The sequence below is a fragment of the Catharus ustulatus genome, chromosome 5, assembly GCF_009819885.2.
Source record: "Catharus ustulatus isolate bCatUst1 chromosome 5, bCatUst1.pri.v2, whole genome shotgun sequence".
In the NCBI taxonomy this organism is placed as follows: Eukaryota; Metazoa; Chordata; class Aves; order Passeriformes; family Turdidae; genus Catharus; species Catharus ustulatus.
The window spans coordinates 1,671,743-1,698,691 of record NC_046225.1 but is presented as its reverse complement, the minus strand read 5'-3'; the positions used below and the strand labels follow the sequence as shown (position 1 = coordinate 1,698,691).

Genomic DNA, 26,949 nt, shown 5'->3' with positions numbered 1-26,949 from the left:
CCGGGCCGGCCCGCCCTCGGCCCCCGCCTCACACACACACACACATCTTATAGAAAGAAGTTATTTATTTAAAGCTTTTTATTAACATCCCATTTCACACAGTGAAAAAAGTCGTAAAAGCGCTGCTTGAGGAAGAGAAGAGGCAGCAGCAGCAATAATGCAGAGTAATACAGGGGAAATTAAAGCCCCTGTGAAGCAACAGTCTGTGCAGATAATCTCATGGTAGTGAGAAAGAAGATAAAAAAATCCTATTGCTTTCCACATTCAACTGAAAATCCCTTTTCTGGTTTCTGTTTTGCATTTCTTGGTCTGGGTTACAGGTCCAGCTGTTGCTGCTGAGGTCCCAAACCATTCTGGCACCCTCCTCTTAGCAGGGGGATGCGAGTCCTGGAAGGAAACAAATGCACAAACATGGAAACAAACACACATCGAGAGCCTGGCCAACTCACACAGCTCTACTTCTCGAATTCATGCTCAGCTGGAGCCATGAACTGTCCAAATTGTTCAGGGATGACTTATACCTCACTTAGATCCAACATCTTATTCAAGTACCTAGAGGATTAAGAATTAAACTCTGAGAATCAAGGCTCTCACAGCAATATCCAGCTTCAAACTGAAGGAAAGGGGTTCAAGAAGTGGTGCTGGTCAGAGACATGAGCTCCCTTTTAAATAAAAACTCTTAATATCTGCTCATACAGTTTGTGTTCCTATAGACACCAGTGCAAAAATCTTTAAAGTGACTGGCACAGCCTCCCAGAACCCTGTACTTAAAAAGGAAAAAAAACAGGAATCAAATGTCCTCTTTAAACACTAGAAGCATCTGCCACAAGACAGCTGACAAAAATATACTGGGGGAAAAGTTTCCTGTGGCAATCTACTGCTGTCCAGGACAATAAAAGCAACATGGCATCACTCAGGGATGTCGATGAGAGAAATGGGCTGGGTTTTAGACAGTCTGGAACGCAGACAGAAGCTGAGAATTTGGCTGTGGAAGATTCCCACCCCAACCACCAGGTCTGGGCTGTGCTGCTGCAGTCTCACCTTGGGCTGAGAGTCCCCAAAGAGCTCCTCCTCCTCGGGATCCAGGGCAGGCTGGTTGGAAGAGGCTGGGGTGATGGGTTTTGAGAGGCCTGCTGTTCCCCTGCTCCCTGCCTCCTGGGCATCCACACTCCCTGCAGCATTCCCCTGGGACACAAAGGGAGCACAACATTACTGGGGTCACAGTCCCTCATCAACCAAGTTCCAACAGCTCTGCTTAATGAGGGCACTGCCTATTTCTTAGTCATTTCACCACAATAAAGTTTGAGCAAGTGAAGTTCATGCATTTCAAACAACAGCAATTAGAAATCGTACTTGGGCCTTGTTTAACTGGAGAACAACATTTTCCCCATCCCTATGGCTCTGACAACTTCAAATATTTACTTCTTACTCACAGGTGTTTTATTTTCAAATGTGTTTTTACAGTTGAAGTGCCAGCTGAAAACAGCACAGTGGGCACAGAGATATTAACTCATGTTTTTTATATCATGCTGCTGCTCACAGGTTGCAGCAGTCATGCTGACATGTTTGTATCCCTGTGTTACCAAAATCCTCACTAATGCCAAGTTTACCACATGCTTTATTCAAGTAAGAACATGTGTTTACCAAAGCCAAAGGCAGATGTGTTTTCTCTGCTCCTTCCTTGGATGTTGGATTGATCCCATTACCCTGTAAAAGCAGCAGCAATGTCAGGCCATTCAAATCCAAGAAAATCCACTAAGAGATTTAAAATTGCTCACTACAGAGAATTATTAGAATCAGGATATCTTCTAAAGGAGAAGTAAATAAAGACTGTTTGGATTAGCTTTTGGATTTGCAGTCTCTGCCTTTGGATTATGTTAATTTGATTACTAATACCATGTCATTCCCACTGTTAGCTCCAGGAGCTAACAATACAGGGAAAAGTGTGATCAGAGTTCAGGCAATTGCACTGTCAGGAGGTCAAATGCAGGAAAAAGAAGGCTCTGACAGATATTGTAGAAATGAAACAGCACTCAGGGAAGCAAAAAAATCAATTTGGCAAAATGGCAATGCTTGAAAGATGGTTTGAGCCAGTGTTTAAGAAATCAGCCCAAAGCCCTGTAGGGAACAGACATGAAATCCCAGCACAGGTAGCAGGATTTGGAGCATGGTATTTCTTTTTACCAACAAATCACAGCTAAGCTGCACAGGTCTGACCTCTTCCTAGGTCAATGCTCATCCCAAAAGAATCCTCAGATTCTGCTCTGAGCTCTCCTCTGAGGAGGAGGCAGTTCTACTCAAAACTGAGGGAGAGGTGGATTGGGAAGATGAGAAACTGAGCACTGCTGGAAACACCAACAACATTCTGTTGGTCTGTTCCTAGAGAGAAAACATGATTTTACAGAAGAACAGTTTTATAACCTTCTTTTACTAACCTCTGTTTTAATCCACAAGGCACCTTGCCTGCTTGCTTGATCTGCTCCTGCTTTTCCCTGCTGCCCTTCAGGCCACACCAACCTTCTTTTGATACCTGAGACATCCTGAGATTTATTTCTATCCTCTTTCTCCAATAGTGCAATCATCATCTTGATCAGATACAACTCAATATTTGCAGGAGTGAGTTTTCTAATTTCTTGAATTTTGGAAGTGTCTTGGAAAAAACAGAAATACAATATTAATTATTTAAGCTTCTTGCCCCTGATTCAGTTTTCTTATATTGTAAAATACATTTGTTGCACCTCATTAAAGCACAGCATGGATTAAGGAACAGAAAAGGTAAGAAGTTAAAAATGTATGGGTTTGACTTGTGAGATCATGTGATAATTCCTAGTGTGTTTTCTGAGTGTGCTAGTAATTACAGAAATACTTTGTCAGGCTGATGTTTTTTTCCAAAAACATTAAGTAAATACAGATTTAACAGGGCTGTCTCAATCCTTTCCATGCAATCGAGTAAAAGGATTTATAAAGGTGTTCCCCATTGTTCTGGATCATGATGGAGTTATTTTAGAGCTGAACCTTGAAAGGAAAGCAGTGACCTTGGCACTGCCCCAGCCTTGCAGGATTGCTGGGCTGTGCCAGGCACAAGAATGTGAGGTGAGGTCAGTGATGCTCACCAGAGTTAATGGGAGGATTGCAGATAACATCCCTAAGGATCCTCTGGACTGCAGGAGTCAAACCTGCTCGCTCCAGGCTCACAGCACAGCCAGCTCTCAGGGCCTGGCACAGGTGAGTGCCAACCACAGCAAGGGGCAGAGATCTGCACTCACTTATGGCCCCCTGGGGAAGCAAAGGCACAAGGGATTCACATGGCAGAAGCATCATCCCCAAAAAACAATCCAAAGCACATGGCACTACAACAAAGCTTCCCAAAACACAGCATCACTCCTGATAGCTATTCCATTGCTTTTCCAGCTTGTCAAGTGTGTTTCTCTCTCAAAAACTTCACAATTTGATTGACACAAACTTGTTTTTCTCCAGGACAGATTTCCAACTGGAGTCTCGTACTTTTCAAAAAAAGCATGTTTCAAGTTTCTACTCCTGTGCATATCATCAGGATTAGTGGATACAGAGCATCAGGTTGCCCAGTAATAATTGTGTAACTACTTCTTGTTAGCTTATCCTCAGGTACACTTTTAACTTGGGAATCACCTGATCCATACTCTCAGAAGAGGTAAAGCCAAAGCAACTTGAGTTGCTTACTGTGGAATTAAAAACTCACTGTATCCCACCCAGGATAGGTACTGCCTCAGAGTTGTAAAGCAACCTATCCAACACTGTGCAGAGGATTTAAGAGAACTTGCACATCTCTCCCTCCTCTAGACAAAGCACCCCTGCTGTCAGTTTTCAGCAAAGCAAAAGCCTCCACAGTCAAGAGCTTACCAGAGAGTAATTTTTCTTCTGGAACAGGATATATGTGACCTCCTCTGAGGGAGAAAGGGCTCTAGCACACTTCCAGGAAGATGCTTCTTTCTGAACTTTTGATTCAGATTTGGGGAATGTGTCAGTCTAAGTGAGATAAAGCAGAATTAAATGAATTGTATCCCAGTGACAACCAGTGGATCACCCTCCCATTATCTGAAGTTATCTGACAAACTAACACCAACAGAATCATTCAGCTGACCACAATTCTATGTTCTTAACAAAAAAAGTACAGAAAGGAGGGAAAACTACAGCAAGGAGGGAACCCAGATGCACACCCACATGTTCCCATCTTACTAAAACCAGCATGGCATCATCCCCAGAACTTGGAAAAGAAAAGCAGCCAGAATTAAGTGCCCAGGTCAACACATTGTCTTAGTTATCCCTCATTCCATGTGAAACTATTCCATCAGAACAAACTGTGGCATTTAGTCTGCATGGGAAACTTCTCCATTTGAGCTAAGCTTTCTCAACACAGACTCCCTGAAGACAACTGAAAAACCAGGCATGCTTTTGGTTCCCACTGCTAGATTTGTGGAACAGAACTCCATTAAGTCCAACAGCTACAGAACAAATCCATCTTAAGGCTCCTGCCAAGGAGAAGACCCTTGAGCTCATCATACCTGCAGACCATTTGCTTGGCAGAAGTCCTTAACTTCAGCCAGGAGAGGCACCAACATGGTGGACTTGGCTTCAGACACACCATCAATTTTCTTCAGGTTCTCAATGCTCGTAGGCCTGGTTTAGGATGAAGAATGCAACAACATAAGACACTCCCAAAATATTGCTGCCTAATGCCTGTTAGTAGCTGGGGGAGGCACTTCAGATGCCTCCACTCTCCCAACAGAAGCAGGAAAGGCATTTGTGACTTGGTTTACAAAGTTCCCAGTTTGTACAACATTCCTGCGTGCTGGCTTTACCTTATCCGGGCCATCTCCACCAGGATCTTATTGGTTGCCAGGACAGCTGGAGGCATTTCCTTCTCATTAGCTATCTTCTGTCTAGCAGTCAGCAGCTTGCCATACAGAGCAGTCTGGGAAGGAAGGAAGGAGCCAAATTCTCAGGAAGCAGCTCTACATCACTCACAGGTATAATTGTTACCACCTCCCTGAACTTCCCAGCAGTACACAAACCCCCTGCAATCCATCAATCCCTCCTCAAGTATTTCAGTCCTATTCTAGGACTTCTATTCAAAACAACTCAGTAATTTTATGAGCTGTCCAAGCACAGGACAGCTGTGGTTTGCAGGCTGACTGCAATTCAGAGATATCCTCCCTATCCCAGAAAAACTTACCTCTAGTTCTTTTTCTTTGGATGAAACATCTGGTTCTTGGGGCTTCAAAGGGGATTTCAGTGGTGAGCGCCCTGAAACACTAACAAAAACATCAAGTGTGAAGCAAGTCTTGCTTTAGATCAGTTTATTCAGGGCTTGGTTCAAGGCTGTGGGAGAACAGCAGCCTGACTTATTTTGCCAGCTCCAACAACACCTCAAACCAGCTCTGCCCCCAGGAAGGACTGGAAACTGGTTGGGGTACAACCAGCAGCATCCTGCATGTCACAATTTCCAAGTAATTGGATTTCTTTAGACCTGAGGGAGCCTCGAGTTGGTCCCAGTCTTACCCAGACCTATTTGGAAAGGCAGAGCCCTCCAAGCTCCCTGATGCTAACCATGAAATCTTGTAAACACAAGATACTTTGAAATATAATGCAATAAACAGCAGGTTTTAGGCCCTTGTCTTTTGTTAAAGATTTCCACACCCATTTCTCAGGAAAACGCTCGTTTTAATGATGACCTGACAAGCAGTAACCCCATTAACACAGTCAAAATTAAGTAAATCTGTTTTAATTTCAAAGACTGTACCTGTTAAGCATGTTAGTGCTTCTTGGAGGAGTTTGATCTTTTCTTTTATAGGAGAACATCTCATACAGAGATATCTATAAAAAACCAGAAGAACAAGACAAATGCTGATTGACAATCTTTTCACTGAGTTTGCAATTGACAAAACATTAATTTGTGATATGTTTACAAGCTGGGTTTTATTTTTTTTAATATGAGCAAGGATGGATCACACTGCAGGAGGGTTGTATAGCACAGACCTGCTTGCCTGGTGACTGTGTTGTTCCTTTTGTGCCTGGGGAGAACTGCCTGGAGGAGACAGGCGAACGCTTGCTGCTGTAATGCAATTAATTACATCTTAATTCCATTGTGTAGTGACACTGCCCTTCAAAAAATAACATTTTGCTAAATAAACCAATTTCAAGTTGGTACAGGGATGCATTTGGCAAATCAAGTTATTAATTATTAGGATCTTCATAAAACAAGAACACTGAGATCTCACAGCCCTCCTCCTGCTCAGCCCTGCCTTTCCCAAAAGCAGGTTTGAGACAGATCTGATGTTAGCAAAGAAGCCTTCAAGAGAACACATGTGCTACAATTACCTGGCAGAAGGTCTCTGCAGATTAAGGTCTTCACTGGACTGCAATAGAAGACTTGGATTTGAGGCAGAGCCAGCTTTTGACAGCCAATTTCTACCCTGTAAGAAATAAATCACATGGTTTAGCTGTGCATGGCTCAGGAGCTCTCAGTGGGTCACTTCACTACCAGAAATACCTTCTGGGTGAGCACACAAATGGTTGCAAACTTGTTATTCTGGCCTGTGACTTCTTTGAGGAACCCTTCCAGTATCAGCTGCTGGCAGAGAAGTTTCCACCAGTTCTCTGGCCACTCTTTTCCACAGCCAAAGAGAGGGTGCCTCCGGAACCGCTCTGGCAAACGTTGGGAGCACTGGAAATTGGGAAAGAACCTGTCAGATTTGGTCACTTGTTCTACAGGGAAGCTTCAAGTAGAATCAGGACACCAAAAACCCAGTAAGGAGCCTCCTCTAACCTATTCCACTCATCTACTTTCTGCCACATTAAGTTAATTTTCCCCTACATATACTTGTGTGACAATCAGCAGCTTAACTTGATTAAAAGGTTAAACAAGGAACATAATTCACCCAGCTTTATCAAGTACTACAGGTCATTCTTTTTCCCCCTCTATTTGTAAAGATAACATTTTTGTTCTTATTCTAATTTATTTCCAGTGAGTTTCTTGCTTATTATTTCAAAACAATTAAAATTAAAGGTGTAAAAAAAAAAGTAGAGGACAATCATCTTGCTTGTTGCATGTGGAACTGAGCAGCTTCCCAAAGTCAAGACTACCTCTTTACACAAACATCCATCTCTCCAAGAATGGGACACACACAGACATGAATGTATATCCCTATTCTGATTGACAGGTGAATTTAGAGGGGCACTGTCACAGCCCCACCCTCAGAACACACACAAGGAGCTGCACCATCACTTACAGACCCTCGAAGCAGCAGAATTGGCATTCTGGTCCCAAACTTTTCATCCAGGGCAGTGACTGCAGACAGCAGCTGGTGTGCCTGCTTCCCAAAGTCCTGCAATCCACCATCAAAGTCACTGGGGACTGCGAGGCTGGAGCTGCTGAAAGGCACAAAGGAAACCAAGCTTAACACAAACACATCCAGCCCCTTCCCCCTTGTTCCAAGTGTTGTCAACACAGTGGTTAATGAAATAACTAAATTAAATAACCACAGCTGATTGACCTGTGCTTAGTCTCTACTGTCAGTCCTAGACATCTAAACACATTTAATTATTTATACCAGTGTAACTTCAAGACATATTTATATTTCCACCAATATAACTTCTGAAAACTGCCCAACCCAACAGTAAGTTCTCCATGACACCTGCTCTTAATAACATTGTCTCAGCAATCTTTTGAATTCAGTATTTAAATACTTGCATTGATTTGGGCATGCACAACATGTCTTTAACTGCACTTAAAGGTTTTTTCTCTTTCTTTAAGAACATAAAGGAAAAACAAAAACCAGAGGGAAAGAGCAACCCCATAAAAAACTTTGTAGGGTTTGTAAAAGCATTTCTTACTGACTGAAAGAATCCACTGATAAAACACAGGCACAAACCACTCCTAAGGAGAAAAATGAAAATTATCTATTTCAAGTGACTACCTGGTTCTTCATTAACAAAGTGACTGCAAAGAGGGAAACTTTGGTCTTTAAAATTAGTTTACTTAATTGTAGCAGAGGCCAGACAAAGCTGTCCTAATCCTTGACATATAGAAATTTAGTAGCTAAACTGGTAACATTTCTCCAGAAAGCAACACATCCTAACATCTTTCCTGGTATCAGAAAGCATCAGACTACCAGCAAGAGCAAGGAATGCTTTACTATAACTTCAGGGAAAGCTTTACTGTAACCACAGTAGAAAGCAACAGAGGTGTTTCTGCTCATAGCTCTGTGACTGTCAGCCTCCTGAGTCCCCCCTCAGCACATCCATGAGATTATTAGCAAGGTTAAAAGAGCACATGTCAGCACAGGAGAACAGCTCCCTGGACACTGGGGCAGTTTAGCCTTAGACACCTGGTACCACACACCATTTGCAAGTGTTGTCTTTTGGGATTAATTACCTAACAGGCCTTAAACCATGAACAGAGGTGTTTTTCACCGAGTGCTGCTCTAAACCTCTGTTAGGAACTGTGATCCTGCTCTGTTTCCAGGCTTTCCCACAGGCTGACTTAGAGCTTAGCAGGGTTTGCTTGACTCAGTAGAGAAAGGTTAGAGACATGTTCAAAAATAAACCTCAGGCTGAACAGCTGCAAGATCAGATGCGTGAAAGTCAATTCTTTCAGATAATTTGCCTTGTAAGTCAGTCTGAGAGAACATAACCTCTAGGATCAGCCTTCAGGGAAGAAAGCTTACCTGGACCTGCAATTATCACAGCATTCTTCTGTGCCCATGATGCCAGAGGAAACCTTTCGCAGTTGTCTGTCTTCAAAATGAGACAGGATGATTCTACCCAAGGGAACAAAGAGAATTCAATGAAAGACCACCAATTCACACGTAAAATTTATTGCAGAAAATGGAGTTGAAATCAGCATCATTAATTAATTCACTGGGGAACCAATTATTTAGCCTTGATTCCTCTAAAGAAAAAGTCTTTTTGTAAAAAAAGCAAATAAGGAAACGTATAAATGTGCTGAAGGTTGTGCTTTCAATACTGCTCATTAACACAGAATAGAATGTTCTGTGCTTGCAGAACACATTGAGAGTCTGAGATGCCTTCTGTACAACCCCCAGCTGTGCCCCAGTCCCAGCAGCTCTCACCAAAGCTGCCTGCAGTGACAAAGCACTGAACAAGCTCTCCAGCACTCACTTCCTCCTGCAGCTGTTGGACACCAGGTACTTCTCCATCTTTGCCAACATCTTCAGCTTGTACAGCCGGAACTTCTCGTTCCTGATCTCACTCAGGAGGCGTCTGAGACGGAAGCAAAAAATGCAGACCCTTAAATGCTGACCACTATTCCCCTGTCCCACATTGCCAGACAATGCTCTCTAATTCACCAGGAAGATCTAGAAAAAACATCCTACTAAAACCAGACCCAAGCTGCCTGCCTGCTTCTCCACCACCTTGATCCTCAGAGAATGGGGTACACTCGGGAGAGCCCTTTATTCACGTTCACCCAAACGTTATCCCAAAGAGGCTGGAACAACAGAGACACAGAGGTTCTTCCAAGCCCATAGAGACCCAAGGCCTGAGGAGGGAGAAAAAGCTCTGTACCTGTTACAGGCCAGGTCTGCTGGAGCCCAGAGGACGTGGCAGGCAGCGGGAAGCCCGTCGCGCCCGGCTCTCCCCATTTCCTGGTAGTAGGATTCCATCTCCTTGGGGGCGCCATAGTGGATCACCAGCCGGATATCCGCCTTGTTGATGCCCATCCCAAACGCCACCGTGGCCACAACGCACTGCACAACAGGAGCCACGTGCCTGGGTTAACTCACAACACTTGGGGTCAATCTGCTGCCAGACTCAAAACTCAAAATTACAGCAGCTTCAGACCCCCAGGGCTGAGTTTGGCCCGAGCACAGTCATGGGATTATCACCAGGAGAGGGATGATGTGCTGTGGCAAATGCAGGAATGTTTTCAAGAAGCTGCTCTCAACAGGCACCAAACAGTATCATGAAAAGGATGACAAGCAGTCCCAGGATATCTCTGCTGCCCAGGAAAGAAGCAGCTCACAGCTGTGATCTTGTTCCAGCTACCATCATTTTCCTTGGATACCAGGCATGTTTAAGGGAGCTGCTACAGAAATTCAAAGGATAAGCCAGCAATCTTATTCCTGTCAGCACCGACTGGCAGTTTCTTCACCCAGAATTGCAGGCAGAGGAGAGATGTTGATATCCCAAAATTTTCTTCTACCAAAACCTCTGCAATTCTAAATAGGACCAAGAGAATTTCATTTCCCACATACCTGAATTTCATCCCTCATGAACCGGTGGTGAGTGTCTCTCCTCTGCTTGTTCCCCATCCCAGCGTGGTAGGTACCACAGGCCACGTTGAGTCTGTTCAGTGCACACACCACCTGCTCAGTGGTCTTTCTTGTAGGGCAGTAGATGATAGTGGGGCCTTCAAACTCGTACACACAAGTGCTGAAAAGAACAACAACATGTAAAGGTACAGAACAAAAAAAGCCACTTGCCTGTAAAAAGAAAAAAAAAATGCATCTGAGGGATCAAAACCAGGCTTAAATCCTTACTTTCCTTTCCTAGTTAGGAACTGCTTCAAATCCCTAATGAGGTCTCCACTTTGGTGTCCAACTTCCAGGTACAGGTTAGGTCTGTCAAAACTGGTGCAGGTGACCTGGGGATTCTCCAGGTTCAGGCACTTCACTATGTCCTCTCTAATCGAGGGACTCGCAGTTGCAGTTAGAGCAATAATGGGGACCTGCAAAGAGATGGAGAACAACATTCATGACCTCTCATTCACAGTTTTTTACACCAAAAAACTCAAGAGTTTACTGATACAGAACCTAAACAGGCACTTGAATGTGTTTAGCATTGGATAAGTTCACTCATTTGAACAATATTGAGCTTCTTGAACATTTTAGACCAAAGCTCTTGAGAGAGCAGATAGGAACAGAACCCTTGAAAGGTACACACAGGGATCCAAAGCAATTTAAATTTCTTAAGTGTCTGGTAGTCCAAGTCCACAGCATCCTTTGTTTAAACATTGGGATAAAGCTACACAGCTCAGTCACTGTCAGGGATGCTCCAACTCCAAACCAGCCTGGTCAGCACACCCAGATCATAACTTTAAAAGGCTGCTATTTCCTAACTACCCCACAAAACCCTTTTCTTGTATCAGAAACCCAATACAGCCAAACCTCACCGAGGGCAGAGCGTTCTTTAACAAGCCTAAATTTCTGAAGGAGTTCCTGAAGTCATGGCCCCACTCAGAGATGCAGTGAGCTTCATCCACAGCGATGAGGGTGATACCTGGGGGACACAAAACCAGCTCCAGCTTTCTGAGAAGTCACCAGCACCGCTTTAGCTTTTGTTCCTGCAATGCCTTCTGCTGCACCAACTTAAAGGCCTCTTTAATAAAAAAGGCCCAAGAGCTTTTACACTCTCCCACCACCACAATCCAAGCTGCATCCCTCATCCCTTCACACAGATCAAAATCTCAGGCGAGTTCCAACAAGACCTTTTCCATCACTGCTTCCCAATCACAGTCACAAGTAAGAATTACAGATGCTATTTGTTGTACTTTCTGGGGTGTAATACAAAGCCTGATTGTTCCAGACAAACACTCACATATGATTTTTTTCATCAATGACAAGATCTTGTGTGATGAATGGGGTCACTACTCTCACCAAGAAACGGGTGAAACATCTTCAGTAATCAAAAAGGTTTGAACATAATTATCCTTGCAACTTACCAACAGTTTGGTCAAGCTCCTGAAGTAAATTTAAGTTTCCTGAACAAAACTCTGGAGTCATGTATATGACTCTGTATTGACCCCTGAAAGATCAGAGAAAAATACACTCAACCAGAAGACCCCAGACAAATTCAATAAAAACATGACTACACTGAACAACAGTATGAGAACAATAGACTTCTGATGGGAAACAAGAAGAATTAAGTGAAGACCACAGAAAACATTTCAGAACAACAGGAAGGCAAGGCATTACAGGAAAAGGAAAACCAGACTTGTCAGCCTTTAGAGTAAGAAGGGACTGCTGTGATAACAGAGACAGGTCTAAAACCCGACTAAAATCAGGTATTAATCAGAACACAGCTGATTAATACAGAAGCTCCACAGCCTCCCACACACTCAGCCTGGGTGAGTGCAAACAATATCCTCAATACCAGGTCCCAAGAGCTGGGCCAGAACCAGGAGTTCCAGTGATGATGGAGCAGGGAGACAGCATACCCACCCCTCCAGCACCCCTGTGTCACAGCCCAGAGTAACAAAAAGCTTGGCTGAAACTCACCCCAGGACGGAATCCCTGACCTGTTTTGACTGAGCTGAACCAAGGAAACAAGCTGGAATCCCTGTCATTCTGCAGAAATAAAAAAGTACAGTCATGAACAGACTCACTCTGCAAGCTTTAGCTTCCAGCCTGTGCCAGCATTTCTAAAGGAAGTTCAAGCTGTGAGGTCAGAGACTACTTTCTTCCAGGATCTTTGTGTGAAATGCCTTTTGAAAAAGCAGGAGTGGTGCACGACTCTTCCTGCCACCCAAATGCTCTTCCCCTTCCCCTCCTGTTTCCACAGGACATGCTGGATTAGCAAGAAGCAGAGAAAAGAAGACCATTTTCCTTGCACAAGTTCACAAATAAAGCATCCAAAAGGATATGCTAAATGTGTTCTCTTTATTTACTGCTGCAGTTCCTCACATTTGGATGTAAACCTTGCTAGCTCACAGTTTTTTACCTTGTTGAATCTTCTGTGAGCTAGTGATGCTGCATCTGCTAATTTCAAATCAGGTGCTGGCTTCTAGTGACATAATAATCACCAGCTCAGATTCATATTTTACCTCTTAACTTGGTGATTTGCTGCATTGTCTCAGAGCCCTTGGTTTCATTTCCACAGCTGCTCAGTCCAACCTGCAGCCAGACTGACAGACAAACTGCTGCAGTTGGTAGAAATTCAGTCTCCTCAACATGAATGACCCACTGGGAAGGCAGTGAATAAACCCCTTCCACTGAGGAAAACAGTGGAAAAGTCAAAGCAGCAGCTGAACACAGACACCCTGCTGAGTAATAATCAAGGAGCTTAGGCTGTCCAACCATTCATCTGCACACAGCCACAATGTGCAGCAGAAAATGCCACACATAATTGATGTTCTTCACTTCAAAACATCTTCATATCCCCTCTTTCACAAAAGACTCGTTCTTCCCAAGTTGGACAAGGCAGGAATGAACTAGACAACTCAGCATGAGTCCCACAGCCTCAGTGAAAAAGAGTCAGAAGTGAATAGCTCTTACAATAGGAAGTGAATACATGTGGAGAAAGCATTATCAGGTATTAAAAATAAAAGATTTATCCTGGCAACACCTGAAACTGCTCATCTCAGAGCGATGTGGTGTCACCCACAAGTCCTCCCCTCAGATCTCTCAAGAAGGGGAGAGGCCAGGTGTTAGGAGACCTACTACACTGTCCCTCTTGAAAGCCTGTGCTGCAGCTTTCATCTGGATTGCCTACAGCTTCCAGCTGCACTCAGTTCAGATGCCACTCCTCAGACCCAAAAGAAGCCCTACCAAACTTTGACATGAGTCTGACACCCTCAAACAGCTCCCCCACCACTTTGGTCTGGACACAAAAGGCCTGTGAATCCAGAAATAAGTTCCTCCAGAAACCTTCCACCAGCATCCATCCTTTGCAACCTCAGCCTCTGGTTCACCTACGCGGCAAATCCAGGGATCTGAGACTGCTGTGTGTGTTCCCTGGGAAACACACACCCTGCAGCTGACACACAAACAGCCTGCAAAGGGGAAACACCCAGCAGTGCCACAGGCAGGATCCCTGTGAGTCCATGGGGAATCCAGCAGCAGCCTGGCACTGCCACCACGTTACTTACGTCAGCTGCAGCACCTGGTCCTCCATCAGGGAGATAAGAGGGCAGATGACAACTCCTGTGTGCCCAGTGTAAACAGGAGGAAACTGGTAGCACAAGCTTTTCCCATAGCCTGAGAGGGAAAAAAAAAAAGCACAAGTGAGATGTCATGCTTTCTGTGCAGCTACAAGAGACAATTCTAACACCCTGGTGAGCCCAAGGAACCAAGCCATGTTTGTTTTACAACTCTCCCCTCCAAAAGGGAATGACTTTTTATTGTTTCTTAGGATGCAATGGTAACTCACCAGTTGCCATGACAACAAGATTATCTCTTCTGTCTTCCAAAAGAGAATTGATCACTTTCCACTGGACCCTTTAAATTAAACAAAGGGGAATACTTGATTTTTGCCACCGCAGATAACAACTAAATTGCATGAAACTGCATATTCTGTTGAATTGTGGGTTAAAGGGACCCTTGAGGCTGCCTCAGAGTGCTGTCTTTGCACGCTGCAGCCACTGCAGGCAGGGTCACAAGTGCCAGAGTGGGGATCTCTAACAGGACTCAGGCAAGCAGCACTTGATGGAGACACTCACAGGAGATCACAAATAATACCTGCAGTTTTCAGTGTTTGTGGTTCAGTTATCTCCATCACAAGAGAGTGTGAACAAGACCTGGAAGTGCTTGTTGCCATTTTTTCAAGTAAGCAGTGATAAAAATATCATCCAGGTTGAAGAAAGGGCAGGAACACATTCCCCAGAGTGTCCATTTTACCAGAAAATCTGCTCACGGTTTAAATGAAGAATGCCCAAAATAGGTCTTCAGACACGTGATGTGGCTTTCTCCAGGTTCTGGCAGCAGTGGATCTTCAGTGGGAGAGAGGAGAAGAAAATACTCATTTGGGATTAAATTTTAAAAAAGATAAAGCACTGTCTCCACAAACAACAGTCTGCTCATGGTTCGTGATGCCCAGGGGTTAGAATTTGGGCAATTCCAGTGAAAAGAGACAAACTCCAGGTATTTACAGGCTAGAATGAAGGACTAAAAAAGCAGAGAGGCTCCTCAGAGACCCTGCATAAGGAGCAGAACATATGGCTTGATTAATGAGATAAAGCAATAGGACTGTAATGCCTAACTGTATCATCTGGAACAGGACCATGCAAACAAGTCAAGGCGTGCTTCTCACATCTCAGTTGCTTTTCCCAACTTGATTTCTCACCAAAGGGACAGCCCCAAAGCAAGTCACAATCACCCCAAGGCAGAATTCTGCCATTCAGCAGCAACAGCAAAAGAACAAGAGGCAGACAGGAGGTGTCACCTCCCCCATGCTGTGTTGTGAGTAGGTCCTCCACATGGGTTTTACTCTCATGAAGCAGACATCAGCTGCAGAACTTCACTCTCTTCACAGCACACCTTTGTATTTTCATACCAAGTTCCCTTAGAAACCCAGGTGAGCTGTATTTTCCTGGTTTGAGAAACCAACCCCTAAAAGTCACTGTGCTTCCACACTGCTTCTACTGACAGTGATCTTGGAAATTGTATTTCATCATGCACTAAGATGTTTTAAAAACCATACCAAAATATTCCTCCTCCTCTTCCTCAATGCCTTCATCTTCATCACCATCTGGTGCTACATCCACTTCTGTGTCAGAAGCTTTCCAGGCTTTACTGGACTCTCCTTCTGGTAAAACTCCTTGACAACCATCTACGTCTTTTAGAGACTGAGAAATCAAGAAGAAAAAATTAGTTTGGAGCATGGAAGGGTAAATGAAATGCCTATCCAAGGTAATGGAATATGAGAAGCAGGTTTTAATGTAGTTGTAACAACTTAAATCTAGTGGGTGGATCAAAGCTGGTGTAGTAAAGATGACACACAAGGCAAATGATAACCAGCAAATGGAATTCCTTAGGTATCCCTGTATTTATTCTGTCCATCTTCTGTAAGAAGCATAGTTTTGCTTCATATTCCCTCCCCTTAACTGTGCTCCACTCCACTGTGATCCCAGAGCAGCATCATTAGAAAAAAAACTGAAAAATAAACCCTGAGGCACTCACTTTCAGCATCTCCATTTCCAGCTCTTCATCACTCTCAATGACACAGGACACATTCTGTTCATTGTCTGTGGAAGATGCTTCCTACAAAATCAACACCAATCTCTTAGAAGCAAAGTAAGTTCTATTTTACCCACAATCTTCTAACATTTGTACCTCCTATAAGCCACTTCTCTGTATGCTTTAACTTCTTACCCAAGATAATTAAGATCAACATTCAGCTCTGAGGCCTGTCCATTAAAAACAAATTATCTGAAAGAAATATTAGAACTTAACAAGTCCTCATTACCTCAGGTGTAACTTCATTGACAAATTCCTTTGCAGCCTGACATTCCAAGACCTGAAGCTCCTGCTCACTGATGTCCAGGGACATGAAGTCATCTCTGTCCTCTTGGTCTGTAGATCTGGCTGCTGGAGCCCCATTTTCCAGAGCAGTGTTCCCCCTCTGTGCCTCCTCTTCAACCATTTTCTCCTCCCAGAGGGCAGCCAGTGTAGTATCAGAGCAGATGTTGAGGTCACCTTCAGGTTGCTCAGCACGTTCTGCTTTTTGTGCTTTGACACTTGCTGACTTGGCTTCAAATAGTGTTGTATTTGCACCACAGCTCTTCTCCAGTCCAGAAGGGGAACCTGAGCCCAACAGGGTGGATTTTAAGGCACTGACATTCTCTGATATCTCAGCTAGTATTTCTGCAGCCCTAGGAGGTAAAACAAAATCACAGAGGCAGTTACTACACTTCAGAACAAAATTCAGCCAAGTTCAGTGTCAAATCCATTGCAATTAGACCAGGGAAACCACATATTCCTACATGTAAAAAAACCACATTTTCTTGGAAAACAGATAACAGATGTCTGTTCAAACACAAGTACTTTGTTGAGTGGGACCTCAGAGGTCAAAAGCAAAACACTGATTGTGGAGGTGGAGACAAGTCAGCAGAAAACTGACCTCTGGAAGTTTTCCAGCTGTCCAGAGCTGTCAGGGATGTGAGAAACCAGGTCTGTTATCTCTTCAGCCAGTGAAGCCAAGCGCTCCTTCACACCCCCAGAGGTGCTGTCTGTAACAGGTGCAAGAAATGGATATTTTTTAATAATTAGAGTCTAACATCTGTATGTGAAGAACTCCCATTCCTACAAGATCTACAGCTGGTAAGACAGCATTTTCCAGGGCTTAAAAATCGAGCACAGAGAATCAGGCCAAGCTTCCAAGTATTTCAGCACTGCATCTCTTCCCTTAGACAAGCTCAGGGAAAGCAGGTACACAACGGGACCACTACAAAGCCCTCCCTCCCAGCTTCCCTCCAGCTCCCAGAACACAGCTGCTAACAAGGACATGCTGACTAAACCAAGGCCAAATCCTGTACCTTGTATCAAGGGGACAGCACTGCCACTTCTGCCTTTGACAGAACAGTAAAATTCAGCTAAAACAAAAAGGAAACAAACCTCTCACCACTCCTCTTTTTCTGCCTTAAGCTACCTCTAACATCTTCTTTATGAAATTCAGAACCAAAAAAGAACTAAGATTTTAAAATCTCCTCAGATGAAGTAAATAATGTTAAGCTGCTCTAAAACATTTGGGTCCTACTGATATGCCTCAGTAAAACATCACTTCAAGTGGTGTGTTTTGTGGCCCCATTTCATTTCACATTAGGTATTTGTCCCTGCATCAGCAGCACTGAAATTAACTCACTCAAGTGTTTCCATAAACAAACTGGGATGACAGCGTGTGTACAGCAGAGACAAACACAAACAAACATCCTGAGAGGACCTTCCTACATCCTATGGAAAACAGAGTAAGGTTACCCTGGGCATCCAAGACTTTTCACTCTGCAAGTGATCTGGAATCACCAAGAAACCAAACAAACCTGATTCCATTAAAATACCTGCTGGGAAACAGAATTTGCAATTGTACATAGAATAAATTCCTCATGCCTGGATAGACAACTTACCTTTCCTCATGCTAAATAATCTCTGGTCACTCTTACTCATATTTTTCAGTTTTTCATAAACAATGTAGCCAGCCTAGGAGAAAAAAGAAATAATTAGTACTCAGTACTCCACAGAGAAAAAACAACAAGAACAAAAATCAATCAGGAGTTAATGAGGCAAAGCCTGGCACCAACACAGTGTGAGGAGCAGAATTCCAAGCTGGAATACAGGTCACATCATATGAATCACTACCCTGACCCCACTGTCCATCATGACCAGGTTAAGTGTTACAGAATGCTGCACTAAGGGCCAAATGCTGACTTGGGACTCCCTCTGGAATGGATTCTCTCACACAGATCCCAGAGTGGGTCATCTCAGCAAGCTGCACACAGAAAGCTCCCAGAACTCAGCTCCCAGTCCCACCATCTGCTCCCCTCATTCAGATTTCATGCCATGCTCCACAAGAGTTACAAACCTACCAAGATAGATTCGGTGTGTTCAGTATTTCCCTTGGTATGAATAATGAGTTCTAACAGAAAAACACAGCCCAAAGCCAGCAATGTGCTAATTAGGCTACACGTGTTGAAAAAGAAACAAGTTACTCCCTCATTTTCCTGGGAGGCTCCAAAAGGCAGGCCAGGTGAACAGAGCACTGTGGGAAAGATGCACTGCCTGGAAAAAAAATGCCTACAAAAGCTGAACCAGGCACAAAAAAAATTGAAATGTTCTCCTTACTGTTTTGGGTCTTCATAGGGGCTAAACCCTCCATGGCTGAAATTTTAACTGAAGTAGAAGTCAGAGAAGAAACCATTGTCCCACTTCCCTTCCTCTAAGCCTAGAAATAAGAAACTGAAGAGATTTTGTTTTCTTGCCATAAGGAATGATTTTCTCCCAGGAAGCAGGTGGCATATTGGTAAAACCCTTCACAGAACTGCAGATAAACCAAAATTCATGCAAAATACTGAAAAAAAACAGGGACTCCTATGCTACTGAACTCATCCTCACAGTGCACATTGTGGTTCCCCTGTATTAGCAACCAGTGAAGGCTGTGTTTCTTCCAGTGTGCTTTTGGATTTCACCTCCTATGCTATATTTAACAAGATTCTGGTTCATTAGCAGCTAAGAAAGATGACAAAACCAGAAGGAAACGCATCCAAAAGTGGTAACAAGCTACAGTGAACACCTGCAGACAAGGAACTAAAGAAATAACCAGCAGCTAGCAGCACACTGGAGCAAGGATTTACTCCCAGAGGTTGGAAAGGTGACCCCCTGTGGTACATACATAGGCATCTGTGGCTGCATAGAGCTTCTGCTCCTCGTTGAGTGGAAACTTTTCCCAGCTGCTGCAGCGGACAGAATGATCCTTCAACAGCTGCCTGCCAAAAAGGTGCTTCACCAAGCCATTCAGACTCCAGGTCTCCTTACAGTTCAGCTGGGGAAAAAATCCAAACAAAACACCAGAAGCAGAGTTTTGTTTAAAAAAGGAAAGCACCTGCACCTCCCCAGAAAGAGCAAAGTGTGCTCAATCCCTTGTTAGCAGCAAGGAGCTCTGGGTTAGTCAATGCCCACTTAGTTTTTCAAAGCAGTAACTCTTCTCAGCGCTGCCACACTCAAAAATACAAAGTTTGTGAACAAAGCAACCTCTGGGTTGATAAAATAAAAGCCCTGGCCTTAAACAGCATCCCCTCCCTCCTCCAGGATTTTCCTGTTATTTGCCTTTCTAATTAAAAAAACTCAGCATCAACACCAGGGATTTATCTGGTACAAACACAGGAATATTAAAGCCTGCCTGTGAGTGTTGGACAAAGCAGAAGAGCAGAGCTCCAGCCCAGAATAACCACTGCTCCAAGTGCTGGGAAGCAGCTCATCCCAAGCCTCCAAAAGCCACCCCACCACGCTGCTGCCTCCAATTGCCTTGGCAATCCCCTGTCAACCACAGTGGCTGCACACTGCTGTCCCCAGAGCCAGTCTGGGAAACTTGGCTCCAGAGCCTCATGGACATGGCCAGCTGCTATTCCAGCTTGGAAAACGTGCCCAGCCATGGAGCTGAACAGCAGCAATGCAGCATTAGCAGCTCATTGCCTTAGGTCTGGTATAAAAAAAAAAAAATCTGCTCTTTTCAGGCTCCCCCAGCCCTTCCCCTCCCATTGTGCCATTATATATAACCCTGTTCTTCTGTTCTCTTTCAAGTTTATTTTTGGTTTGTTTTCTCTCTAGCAGAAGACTTTTAAGCTGCTATCAGAGAGATCACATTGCTCATCTTTATAACAAATTATCCCGAGTCAAATGATGGGATATAAAAAAAAGGAAGGGGGGTGACTGAGGAAACTCCAAGTTTGAGAAGTAACAGCTCCTCTTATTGTTTGAGTAAAACACTTAATTTGTATAATTTCCAATCCACTAGGAAGATAAACTCTAAAGTGGCTCCTATGAAAAGCACTGCTCCAAATGTTGGTGCTGCATCACAGAAGGAGTGAGAAAAGCACGGAGAGACCAAGCACAGGTAAGGAAATCCCTGGTGCACACAGAAAGAAAAGCTTTAAGGGACATGCTAGAAATAAGGAGGATTTGGAAAGCAATGAACCTTTGTCTCCCTTCCCTGAAAAGACAGCAGAGGTGTCCCTGCATCAAACAATCTCTGACACAGAACTGAACCTGTGTGCCAAATGCAGCACAGCCTGTAAACAAGGGCTCACCAGGCGCTGGGAACAGCACCCCCGCCAGAGCTGAGGTGACTCCAGCCTGAAAATCATGGGGATGGAGGTACTTCCACAGCTCCAGGCTGTGTGGCACAAACACCTCTGCAGGGAGGACTTCAAGGAAGACGTTGATGCCCCCCTGGAGCACCCAGCAAGCCATGGCAGCAGGGCTTGTACCCCGTGTATAAGGTCCAGCCACTGCTGGGCAATGACAGCACTGCCAGCAGAACAATCCGGCCATTTCCATCGCTAAGAATTAAAGGAAAAAGCAGCTGAATTCAAAAGGTACATCTCATACTAAAAGTGAACAGACCTGAGAGGGACAAGCATTGATTAAGAACTGGCTCACCAGAAGACAGCACTCAGTGGTGCAGGCTTTGAGAGGTGTTTTTAAGCAGTTTCTAAATAAGTTACAACAGATCTCTGCAGCATTCTACATAACACTTCTGCTGTTGGAATGGAACTCCAATCAAGACAAGGAAGCCTCCTTTTTCACAACACCATAACAAGATTCCCTCCCACACACAAAAAGGTTTTAAGTTTTACTTTCTCATTAGCCACGTCAGCCAGCTCCACAAAGCTCTTCAGTTTGATTTCAAAGTCACTCATCAGCTTCCATTGATCTCCCTCAATTCCTACGCCAACCTTTTTAATTGTTTCATCTTCAAGCAGCCTTTTGAGTCCCTTGGGAAAACCTAAAATAGATTAAGCCCAAACATGAGAAACTAAATACTGGAAGATGCCAGAAAGTCTAATGGAAATGACAAAATCCAAGCACAAAGGCCATCTGCAAAACCCTGTGCTCTTAAAGGAAAAGCCACCAAAGTTCCTCTGTTTATTTGATTTCCCTCTGGAATGACTGAAAACCTCAACTGGTTGTGATGGATCACCTGCAGACAAGCAAGAATGGAATACCTGAAATACACAAGTCATCCTGCACCTGAAAACTAACCAAGTGAAAAAATAAACCCAAAACCTTGTCTTTCTCATTGTTAAATCACAAAACAAAAAAGCAAGCCTTCGCTGGAACAGGCACTTGAATTCTGAAAATTCTGTGTTCATTACATGAAATCAAATATTATTTTACCATTTCCCACATAATTTCTTCACAGTTTTTGCCATTTCACATTTCTGGGCAACAGTTGAAACCATAAGCATGGGAAATCATCAGAAGCACAGATTCTCTGGAGACACACTCAGAGTTAAGGTTGGGCTGCTCCAACAACAGCATTTGGAAAACAGAATTCACCAACCAGATGCTGTGCCAAGCCCAAACATGTCAGTCCTGTCAGTGAGCAAAAACCCACAATGATTAAAGATGCACACAGATACTGAGTATTATATTCTGATTTCTCCCAAACTGATGGCACAGCAATCCTGGATCAAAGGGTATTTTCAAGCTTACAGGACTGAATTAAAGCAGGCAGCTTTCTCATCTCATTTTCTACAGGAAGAACAGCCACAGACACTTCATCCTTGAACAGTAACAGCCTTTTCCTCCCCTGTGTGTTTGCTCCCATTTAAAATTCAGAGCATCTTATTTAAATCCATACCTTCAGGACCCCACAGCTGGATACCCTGAATTAGTCTCAAGTGCAAATCTAGCACCTGCAAACACACAGAACTGCACAGGCACACAGTGCTCATCTGCCTTGGGTTTCATGGCAAACATCACCTTTTCTCAGCCCTGCAATATGTATTTATGTACTTCAACAAACACTTGGCACCACTGATTTTATTTTTGCACAATTGTCTCTGCCCTTTGATGGCTGCCACTTACAGGTACATTTGCAGCTACAGCCACATTCAGCTGTGTTGTGGACTGGGAAATTGCAGATCCACCCCAAAGCATTAAAAAATAACTGGTAAAAACCCCCCAGATAGCAGCAGCCTGGTGCTGGTGGCTACAGCCAAACCACAGCATTTCCAAAGCATGTGAGCCATAGGAAAATATGGAAAACCCTCCACAAAGGGGAAAGAATTCAGTCAAATAAAAGCCTGCAACAACCCTCAGCTGGCTTGCTGTACACAGGATTTTCACTAAGGGAATTATCATTAAAACCTTCAAGGATGGGCACTCCCCAGTGGAGGGCTCAGGCCCCATTTCTACCACCTCATTCCTAGAAAAGTGACCAACAAAAACCAAAAAGCCCAAGTTGAAAAAAAAGCTACAAAGCCTGTGCAAAAGCTACAATCTGAGGAACAGGTCACATTTTCAGAAATCTGTAAGGAAATCCAAAAAATACTAATAAATGGAAAATGATGAACAATCTCCCCAGCAAATAAATAAATAAATGTGGTTTTGTCATTTATACACAGTCCAAGAAGGCTCAATTCCTCCTGCAGGACAAAGTTTTTCTGCTAGGACTTGCTGCTTTCTATTGAGATCTGGCCAGCATTTCTGCAGATCATATTTACTGCTGTAACAAGCAGAAATTGGCTCTGGTTCCTGCACAAGACACTCAGCTCAAAGTGCATCTTCCACTGGCAAGAAGAGGCATTTTGGAAAACCATCCAGAGGCAAACACCACCTTCTGCTGTAACACAGCAGCCCACGTGCAGCCACGCTCAGCACTGGCACACAAACATCTCCCCTGCCAGAATCAAAAGCACTCCAGCTCTTTATGGCCCCTCTTCCCTCAGCCTCCTCTCCTCACATCATTTTCCTTTGTGCTCTCGCGCCTCCCTGACGGAATAGCCTCCAGCAATTAAATTTTCCACCCCATTTGCTCTAAATGACAAAGGATTGAACACCAACATTAAAATTATCGCTATTATACCTCAGCACGAGTCCCCCAGGGAAATCAGAAACCTCTCACAGGCATAGTTTCAATCTAACATTTTAAACCAAAGGTTATAAAATTGCCATCTCCTTCCCTCATCCCTATTTTCCCTATTTGGAAGCTTTTATTCACATCCATAATGAATTGAGCCTCTGCTAAGCACACCCCCTTCTCTCCCCACAGCTGCATCACACCAGGTGCCCAGTATTCTTTCCCAAAGCTGATGTCACACAATGCAGGTACTGGGAATAGAAGGCACAAGAACCATCATTTTTTGAGGCTTTTTGTTGAAGCCAAATTAAAAAAACAAAGCACAAAGAAACCACAGCCTGCTCTGTTTAGGTTCATTGTTTATTTTAGCACTAAAGAGAAAACTCGTTATAGGAGCAGGGAATTAAGTTTTCAAAACTGGAATAAAATATTCTCTCCCAGACAGAAAAACAAGCCCCAAGTAACACTCTTCTCCCCACATCCTGTTTTCAAGTACACATGGCAAGCTAAGATTGTCTTAACATACAGGCATCACCCAAAGAATAAATCCCTTTACTATAGGTGGGAAAGGAGAGGAAAATGATGGATTTTTACCATCCCATGTAGAAGGATGTATCAGCCACTGCTCAAGGTTTAAGCTCAAACTCAACCACAAGAAACAGTGAGCAGTTCATGCCCTAAATAAGAGAGGAAGTACAGTACCTGCCATGGAGGCGACGTGGAACAGGTAGCACTTGTCCTCAGCGACACACATCTGGATTACAGCTGTTTTGGACATCTTCCCTTTCGTGTATGATGGGGGCCACTCAATGTCAAATCCAACAGCAGCCCCATCTGATAAACTCTGCCTGGAAAGGAACAGATCCCCCTCACATTTACCTGCTGTTCTGTCAGCATTTAAAACACCAACCTTAAGTCACCCCACACGAATGTGAGAGGTGCCCTGGCTGTGATTCTCTCCATCTCACACATGCAAGGCACAGAATCCATTTCACAGCACAGACCACTTTGTGCTGGCCCACAGAGCCACCTGAAACGCTTCAAAACCCTGCAGATCTGCTTGCAAATACCAGCACAGTGTTTATAAATAGCTGCAGGCTGTGGGTGCAGAGAAGGACAGCGAGAGGACACTCAGCAAAGCAAACACATCAAAATAAACTCATTTCCTACCAATCAAATCAGAGCAGGATAATGAGAAATAATCCAGTTTTAAAACACCTTTCCCACACCACTCTCTTCTTCCCTGGCTCAACTGGATTCCCAAATTTCCTACCTCCTCCCCCTCAGCAGCATGGCAGGGACAAGGCCTTTAGCCCCCACTACTAAAACTTGGCCACACAGGCCTCAAGGACAGCCAGAGGCAAAAGATAATGAAATAGTTTTTACTTATTTGAAAGTTTCTTCTTGATTTACCCCATGAGCCATTCAAAGATAGGCTTTTATTTATCCCACAACACTTTTACCCCAGCAACATGAGCTGGGAAAAAATAATGAGGTACCTGCAGCACAAATTTACTGTCTTGTCTTTAAACACACAGTCCAAAGTTAGGAATTAACATTTCTCCATGAAGTCACCAAAGCTCATGGAATTATCCACACAGTGAAAGGCAATCAATGTGCAATGGAGCATTCTGAGCTTCTGCTTTGAGGGACTGAAAGGTTCAGCAATGGCATCTCCCACCAACAAGGCCAAATTGGAAACTAATCCCAAAAGCCAAGTCCCTCCCAAAAAGAAAGGAGGACTCAAAGGAAAGAAGAAAAAAAACTGAGTAGGAGCTGTTACCTGATATCTTCTGCAAGAAGAGAACAGTCACTGGCTTCGTAGCTGTAAACAACAGAGCCACAGAACGCCAGGAATGGCAGCCCATCCTCCAGAACACTCTTCTGGGCACCAGGCTTCTGGCAAACAACATTTGGGAGAGATCTGGGTACCTGCCATCCCTGTCCTCACCACGGACATCCATCCCAGCCAGGCTCCCCTTCATCAAAACATCTGGGTTCCTGCCCCAACTTCCCTACTGAGCACCCAGTGAACAAAAAGTCAAAGTTAGTGTTGCTTCACCTGATAATCTTTAATATCCAAGCTACTAATAATTTACTAATCAAGTAATCATTGACTCCCACCTAGGGGAATAAAAGCTGCTGAACTGAATCCTCTGCTTTTCCCCTTCATTTATCATTTTCTAACTGTTAAAGCTGGTTTAGGTGTTACAGGGATGTTTAGGGATGGTCCCTTCTCCTGGGCATTTTTATACTGAACTGTTCATACACACAGAAAAGAAAACCAACCCAAGGACATGGTAACATTTATAGGACATCAAAAACTGGTCCCAAATTAAATGGATGAGAAATCCCCCATCCTCACTGATGTAGAGCCCACATTCCTGGGTGAGGAACATCAGAATTCCCTCAGAGGCACAGGCCTAACTAAAAGCACATTCTCCAGAGGTGGTCTATTATGCAGCCTGTAAAGCATCCCCGAGCCATGTCCTACCTTTTTATGCCCCAAAGAAGCTTCCTCCTGGCTCTCTGTAAGCATCCACTGGGGATATTTATCCTGCAGGTCAGCAGTTACCACATCCATTTTAGACACATCTCTGTTACCTCCACATCAATAAAGAGAGGAACAAGAAATTAGAACAGTCAGCAGCTCATGTGGAGATGAGCTTCACTACCATCATGCCTGAAAAAACATCATGGAAAGCTTTTCATTTTTTTATTGATTCCCAAGGCTAAGCAGACTTTTCCCTTGGTGTGCAGCAGCACAACCAACTGCCCTCTCCATTTCAGCTCCAGCAAGGATTTTAACACTAAAACAGAGACATGACAATAGCTCTCCTCTACGGCCACTCAGTTCTTTGGACTGGGGCTGCCAAGAGCAGAGAGAGCAGCGCAGAAGCTGGAAATAAAGGACACCCTGCAGCACCCACAGCCCCCAAAACCAGCAGGAATTTCCAGAGCACCTTTGGTAGCCAGACACGATTCCGCACCACCTCCCACCACAGCATCACCCACCTGCCCAGAGCTAGGCCAACAGCCAGAACTCGGGATCGCTCAGCATCCGACGGTACGCGGCCATCCAGTTCGGGAGCCCTCGGGATACCCGGCAGGGGACATGGAGCCGCCGAGTCCTCACACAACGGGTAACACGCCTTGTGGGCCACAGGAAAGAGCACCCTCAGGACTGGCAGGCTGTCGGGACACCCTCGGAGCGGCTACTTCCCAGTACCGACTGTCCCCAGTGCTCCCAGTATCCCCACAGTGCCCTCACCGCTTCACCCGCTATGCCCCACTGCCCCCAGCACAGCAGGCCGCGGTGCGCTCCCTCCGCACCCCGCATGGCCGCTTGGCCGCGGTGCCGGCGGAGCCCCGAGCACTGCCCAGGGACTCTGAGCGGGCTCGTTCCGCCGCCACCGCGGCCTCTCCGCGCCCGGTACCTGGGAGCGTCCGGCCTCCCTCACGGAACCCGCGCTGCGAGCACATTGTGCGTCACGCCGCGTCGCGCCGTTAATACGTAACGACGACGCCCCACCCCGTCCCAGCTCAGGTTACCCGAGGTGACGCGCATGCGCAGTGCTGCGGCAACCGCGGGGCACTGTGGGTGTTGTAGTCCTGCGGCCGTGAGGGCCGCGAACCCCCCGGCGCCCCCCGCGCTGCCGCCGC

General features: G+C 44.6%; 1 protein-coding gene across 7 annotated transcripts; it reads right to left on the bottom strand.

Moving 5' to 3' along the window:
• Positions 1 to 47: 47 nt before the first annotated feature.
• WRN (WRN RecQ like helicase) lies at positions 48 to 26,793 on the bottom strand. 7 transcript variants are annotated; one of them, XM_033060364.1, is made up of 37 exons: positions 26,724 to 26,793; positions 26,302 to 26,438; positions 25,781 to 25,890; positions 25,070 to 25,185; positions 23,989 to 24,134; positions 21,059 to 21,207; positions 19,096 to 19,245; positions 17,834 to 17,906; positions 16,834 to 16,942; positions 16,180 to 16,585; positions 15,894 to 15,974; positions 15,415 to 15,559; positions 14,629 to 14,704; positions 14,146 to 14,213; positions 13,865 to 13,973; positions 12,276 to 12,344; positions 11,720 to 11,802; positions 11,171 to 11,277; positions 10,539 to 10,726; positions 10,254 to 10,431; positions 9,565 to 9,746; positions 9,160 to 9,261; positions 8,706 to 8,798; positions 7,269 to 7,410; positions 6,530 to 6,703; positions 6,358 to 6,452; positions 6,016 to 6,091; positions 5,780 to 5,853; positions 5,213 to 5,291; positions 4,839 to 4,951; positions 4,542 to 4,656; positions 3,880 to 4,005; positions 3,114 to 3,276; positions 2,436 to 2,650; positions 1,645 to 1,707; positions 1,042 to 1,185; positions 48 to 387 (listed from the first exon to the last, which is right to left on the bottom strand). In XM_033060364.1, exons 3-37 carry the CDS (start codon positions 25,868 to 25,870, stop codon positions 265 to 267), a joined length of 4,422 nt encoding a protein of 1,473 aa, XP_032916255.1. In that variant the 5' UTR covers positions 25,871 to 25,890; positions 26,302 to 26,438; positions 26,724 to 26,793; the 3' UTR covers positions 48 to 264. The 7 variants fall into 7 exon arrangements, with proteins under 7 accessions (XP_032916255.1, XP_032916259.1, XP_032916257.1 ...); XM_033060368.1 differs by having other exon boundaries at positions 6,016 to 6,088; XM_033060366.1 differs by having other exon boundaries at positions 7,269 to 7,407.
• Positions 26,794 to 26,949: the final 156 nt, after the last annotated feature.

Bases quoted from the DNA above. Each gene is read 5' to 3' on its own strand.
- WRN (XM_033060364.1), bottom strand. From the start codon at position 25,870: ATGGATGTGGTAACTGCTGACCTGCAGGATAAATATCCCCAGTGGATG. The intron at 19,246-21,058 runs GTAAAACTTAAA...TTTTTTCCCCAG, and splicing joins CTGACGTGGCTAATGAGAAA to CTGAACTGTAAGGAGACCTG. The intron at 10,432-10,538 runs GTAAGGATTTAA...TGTTCTTTTCAG, and splicing joins TTCCTAACTAGGAAAGGAAA to CACTTGTGTGTACGAGTTTG.